Below are 6,120 nucleotides of genomic sequence, written 5' to 3'. Positions count from 1 at the left end.
AATGAACTGAGCTCTGGCCCTAACTCTGTCACTACAACAGCAAGCTACAGAACTCTTCATAATGTCAGTTTCCTCAACCGGAAAGTGAAGAGAAGAGCGGGCCTGTGATGACTAAAGTTAGGTGTCAAGTTGACTGGTTTAAAGGATATCCAGTTAGCTGATCAAGTAGTATTTCTGGGCATGTCTGTGCCTGTGTTTGTGGAAGAGGTTGGCGTTTGAATCTGAGTAAGGAAGATCCACCCTCACACAAGGCAAATGGGCACCCTCTAATTGGCTGAAGTTCTGAATAGAATAAAAGGCAGAGGAAGAGTGAATTAGCTTGAGTCTTCTGGAACTGGCATACCTTTCCTCTCTTGCCCTTAGACATCTGAATTTAGGGTTTTCCGGCCTGTGGACTCAGGGACTTGCAACAGTGCCATCTCCTCTAACCCCAGGAGATCTTGGACCTTCATTCTCAGACTATTAGACCATCAGCTTCGCTGGTTCTGAGGCTTTCAGACTCAGACTAAGTCACCTCACTGGTGGTTTCCCTGCCTCTGAGGCCTTTGGACTTGGACTGAGCCACACCACCAGCTCCTTGCCTCTCCAGCTGGCAGACAGCCTTTTGGGGGACTTCTCAGCCTCCATAATTTCATAGGCCAATCCCTCTCCTAAATCTCCTCCCATATATCTACATCTGTAAATATAAATATATTCTATTGGTTCTATGTCTCTGGAGAACCCTAACTAATACAAGGTCCCCCACCTCAGAGTAATGAATACATCAAAGCCTTCAACATAGTACCTGGCATGTTAATTACTAGCTCTCCTGAAATAATGGCCACTAGACATAATTACATAATTACCTCCAATAAGAAAGTAAACTTAGTCACACCAATGACTTTTATTTGAGATGATTTATGAGGCTGACACACCAATGACTTTCATTTAAGATGATTTGTGAGGTTGACGTGGAAGAAGGGTTAGTGAAGATATGTGGGTGGCTCTTTAAATATCCTTTTTACATTTCAAAATCTTCTTTCTTCTATTAAAATACTTCTTATTCTCTTTATTCCCATATAAGGGCAACAAAGGAGATGACATTCTCGACAAAGATGCCAGAAGCTTTTGGGCTATGATGCAAGTTGTGTCGCAGAGCGGCCTCATACCCTCCCTACCTCGCCCCCTGAGTCAGCATCCGCTGACACTCTTACAGCTGCCCTCTCCTCTCCACTGACATCCTGAATTGATGTATTGGCTCAAAAAAACCCAGCAGCATCTGATGGCGTGATGTGGGAATAAAGTATTATTCAGGCCCCTTTTCAAACAGGGGGGCCATGCATGCCTCTCCGGGTTCTTCTTTCCTAGAGCTCCTTCCCTCCTCTATTTTCTTTTGGGATCTTATCTCCATCCTCAGGCATTCTCTTTCATTCCTCTCCTTCCCACTCTCAGGCCCCTGAAAAAAGAAGGATCAGAAAAGGGTAGAAATGCACAGCTGCTGAAACTGTGAAAACTTCACATTTCTCTTAACAATCAGACATGAAGAAAGCCCTGATCATTTAGCAGACTTCCACATCTTCGTCTATGGAAATAAATTAGCATAAGCCTAAGTGTGTTGCTAAAGGTTTTCGTCACAAAGGAAAGGGACAGAGGGGCTTGGCATCGGCGGACAGTCTGGGAAGGAAGATCAAGCTACACATGACTGTGACTGTTTGCCTCTGACTTCCCGAGGGGTGCGTGTGATTTCATAGCATGATGAAATTTATAGTCTCTGAGAGGTTTTTGAAAATGAAAGTGGCAGGTGAGACCACACATAGAATAGTCCTAACCTCCTGTGTTCATCTCTTAAAATTACATAAATAGTAGGGTTTACTGTGAGGATTGTGTGAAGAAATTAGCATTAAGAAATGACATCCAACTGGATGAAGCTTGCAACACAGGTTCCATATTTCTTTCCTGATTTACTAAACACACATTATTGTTCTAGGATCAGGAGATATGACACTAGATCGACCTTACTCCTTAGATATTACACCTAGGTAGAGGGAGACAATAAATAAATCTAAAAGGAAATGAGAAAATAATTAATAGTGATAAATGCAACAGTAACTATAAACTGGGTGATCTAAGATACTATTGGGGGAGGGGCACTTCTTTCATTTCTATGGTCAGAGGGTGTCTTTCAAAGGAATTATTGACCAAAAAATTACAATGATAATTGTGGTAATAATATCTATCTATGCTTTTTACATTTAAAAAATAAACAGATAAAATCACTGCTCACTACTCTTGTTCAATGTTTGAACTAGAAACATTGGGAAACTCATGAGTGTCTATCAAGAGAACACGTCGGGGGTGGCTGTCACATGAGCAAAGTCATCAAATCCAACAGCTGTGCAAGTCAGGAGTTATGAAAACATCTGATTACTAGTGGTGTCAGGTGTTCTACAATATTAAATCATTCTCATAGGTAGATTGTTGCATTTCTATTCTTTTTTTTTTTTTTTTGAAGACAAAATCTCACTGTGTTGTCCTCAGTAGAGTGCTGTGCTGTCACAGATCACAGCAACCTCAACCTCTTAGGCTTAAGCGATTCTCTTGCCTCAGCCTCCCTAGTAGCTGGGACTATAGGTGCCCACCACAACTCCAAGCTATCTTGTTGTTGTTTGGCAGGTCTGGCCAGGTTTGAACCCACCAGCCCCGATATATGTGGCAGGCACTCTAGCTGTTGAGCTACAGGCACTGAGCCATTTCATTTCTATTCTTAGTGGTTCATTGGCAAAAGTCAGAAAGCAAAACAAACAATGAAGCAGAGATATACTTTAAGAGGAACTTAAAATTTGTGCTAGCTCTGTAAGTGCATCTCCAGATGATTTCCATTAGATGCATTGCATGCACTCATCTGATCAACTTTCATATTTGGTGCTGGGCACAGTGGCTCACACCTGTAATTCCAGCACTCTGGGAGGCCGAGGCAGGTGGATTGTTTGAACTCAGGAGTTCAAGACCAGCCTAACCAAGAGCCAGACCCCATTTCTAAAAATAGCTGGGCATTATGGTGGGTGCCTATAGACCAGCTACTGGGGAGGCTGAAGTAAGAGGATCACTTCAGCCCAAGAGTTTGAGGTGCTGTGAGCTACAATACCATGGCATTCATTGGAGAGCAATAAAGCGAGACTTTGTCTCAAAAAAATTCATTTTTATCTCTCAGAAATGTCTCTAACACTTATCAGAACAGTATAAAAAAGAGAAAGTATGATGATTATTTCCAACTGGCTTTTTTCCTTATTAGGAGTAAAGGCTATCTGAGAAATGTTCATAAATACTGATCTGATATACATTTTATTACCACATCTCCTAAAAACAAAATGTGAAAAATTTCAAAATAAACCTAATGAGTTTTTAAATATCACAATGAAAGAATTTAATATTGTTAGTCATGATCAGGCCACAAAAGCTCTTTCTGATGCCAAAATATGTAAAATTTAACTGTAGAAATTGGTATACATTTGGTCCCAAATAAAAGATAATATATATTATTTTTTAAATATGCTTTAAAAAATCACTTTTTAATGTAGTTAGCTTTAGACAAGTACATAGATTATAAAAAATCTAAATGTATCTGTATATTTTGAATTTTTAATTTTGCATTAAGATAAATTTTATAATATATTTTTTAAAACTGAAAAAGTGCTCCCATTTTTATATATCAGGTAAAACTGATATATAAAATAAAATATTCAACTTAGAATTAGTTATTATATTATATACAAACTTTTAAATCATTTTATAAATTCCTAACATGTTTCACAATATTATATACACTTGTGAAAAGAGCTGTTGATTTAACAAAGTTGAAAATGCTCCCTTGATTATCTTAGACCTCAAAAGGAAGATTGGAAAATGAATAGAACAAGCATTTTCATATTGCAGAGATAACATGATGAATATCCCTTTAATTAAGCAAACTGCTTTTATGTTTATATACTTTTGGGGCTTACAATGTTAGCAAATGAATTTCAAATAAGTAATTATAAGAGTATGAGTTGTTACATAAAAATCTTTTCTGAATCCATCAGCATCAAATAAAGAAGAGCTCAGATTCAGAGTTTTTTCAAGAGATATTTATGCCCTACCTTATTCCAGAAAGGATTTAAGGCTGATGTATCTGAATTAACATACATTTTAATATGTCAATTTTAAAACAGGATTTTTTTTTTCAAAAAAAAAAAGTTCATAATCTGAATCTGCCAAAAGTTCATAATCTGAATTTAATCTTGAGGAAATATCCCAAACTAAAAGTCTGAAAAATAACTGGCCTGTGGTCTTCAAAAAATGCCAATGTTGTAAAAGACTAAGAAAGTGCTCCAGAATACAATAGATTCTAGGGACATGAAAATTGGTCACAGACATGATCTGGGATTTCACTGTAAAAAAAATGTTATTGGCAGGAGGCTGAGGCAAGAGAATCACTTAAGCTCAGGAGCTGGAGGTTGCTGTGAGCTATGTGACACCATAGCACTCTACCAAGGGCAACAAAGTGAAACCGTGCCAAAAAAAAAAAAAAAAAAAAAAAATGTTATTGGGACAAATGACAAAAAATATAAATAAGGGGCGCCACATATGGCTCAAAGGAGTAGGTTGCCGGCCACATATGCCAGAGGTAGTGGGTTCAACCCCAGCCCCAACCAAAAACTGCAAAAAAAGAAAAATTTAAATAAAAAATAAAATATATAGTAAATTTAGATAGTAAAATATATAGTAAATTTAGATAGCAAATTTAGATAATAAATGACAACTGTTCACTATTCTCCCTTCCTTATTCCTCCTCCTCAGTAAAAGAGAAGCTAGTACTGAAGAGGAGCCATAGATATATAGAGTCACTCTGCAAGGCCAAGATGCACAGCAACAGACCCAACAGCCAAGCTGCTAGGTGCACAGCACTCACTGTGCTCAGATGGACAAAAAAGTAGGAAGCACCCAAGCATCTTAGCCTGTGCATTCAGAGTCTAGCTCAAGAACCAGGAGTCAATACACTTAGGTTTAATCACTTGCTTACTACATGTGAACCTATTATTATCCCTGTTTTGCAAAATACAACAAAAAAAACAGAGGCCCACAAAAAGTAAGTATTTTTCTCAAGGCCATTCAGTGAGCATGTTGCAGAGTTGAAATCACCCCCAAATTAACTGATCTGTAGTTTATTACCTCATGCATCAAGTTTGGCATTATCCACAGAGTTTTTTCCTCTCCCTCATTTCAAGTCTATCTCTCCTTGGTGCTTTGCTTTGACTCCCATGAGGCAATTGTGAACACCTGGACCATTTTTTCTCCTGGATACTTACTAGACTATCCAGACAGTTCCCTCTGTGCATGTGTGTTGTTTTTTGATTTTTGGTTTTGGGGGGTTTTTTGGAGACAGAGTCTTACTGTTTTGCCCTCAGTATAGTACCATGTCATCAAAGCTCACAGCAACTGTAAACTATTGGGCTGAAACTATGCTCTTGCCTCAGCCTCCCAAGTGCTGGGAGTACAGGCATCCACCACAATGCCCATCTACTTTTTAAAGATGGGGTCTTGCTGTTGCTTGGGCTGGTCTCAAACTCTTGAATTCAAGCAATCTACTTGCCTCTGTTCCCACCCCACCCCATCCCTGCAGAGTGCTAGGATTACAGGTATGAGTCACCATGCCTGTCCTCGTGTGGTTTTTTTTTGTAATTAAATCATAAACACATAGATCATATATACATTAATGCATTTATGGGGTACAATCTTGTGTGGTTTTTTTTTAAGTGCAAAGGTATGTGACACCATCATAGACTATCTGCTGGTGAATTAAATATGAAAGGAGAGAATGTTTTCTCTTCTTCAAATAGTAAAAGGAGAATGAGTCACAATTACTTATAAAAAGGTTGATGAAAGCAGGATCAAAGAACTAGAGGACCGGCTCGGTGCCTATAGCTCAACCGGCTAAGGCACCAGCCACGTACACCTAAAGTGGCGGGTTCGAATCCCCAGCCCGGACCCACCAAAAACAACAATGACGGCTGCAACCAAAAAATAGGCAGGCGTTGTGGCAGCACCTGTGGTCCCAGCTACTTGGGAGGCTGAGGCAGGAGACTCACTTGAGCCCAGGAGTTC

The 6,120-nt window shown here is 39.0% G+C and overlaps 1 protein-coding gene across 3 annotated transcripts in view; it reads right to left on the bottom strand.

Moving 5' to 3' along the window:
• Positions 1 to 1,201: 1,201 nt before the first annotated feature.
• LNP1 (leukemia NUP98 fusion partner 1) overlaps positions 1,202 to 6,120 on the bottom strand; it is a 45,587-nt gene continuing 40,668 nt past the window's right edge. For all 3 annotated transcript variants that reach the window (XM_003783957.3, XM_023509664.1, XM_023509665.1), the window contains exon 4: positions 1,202 to 1,435. In XM_003783957.3, coding sequence (XP_003784005.1) covers positions 1,286 to 1,435 — 150 coding nt within the window. In that variant the 3' untranslated portion in view covers positions 1,202 to 1,285. The remainder of the gene's footprint in view (positions 1,436 to 6,120) is intronic.

The sequence above is a fragment of the Otolemur garnettii genome, unplaced genomic scaffold (genome assembly GCF_000181295.1).
Source record: "Otolemur garnettii isolate 467f Iridium unplaced genomic scaffold, OtoGar3 scaffold00009, whole genome shotgun sequence".
Lineage (NCBI taxonomy): Eukaryota > Metazoa > Chordata > Mammalia > Primates > Galagidae > Otolemur > Otolemur garnettii.
Note: the sequence above shows the minus strand (reverse complement) of the source record. Positions and strands in the feature narration are given on the sequence as shown.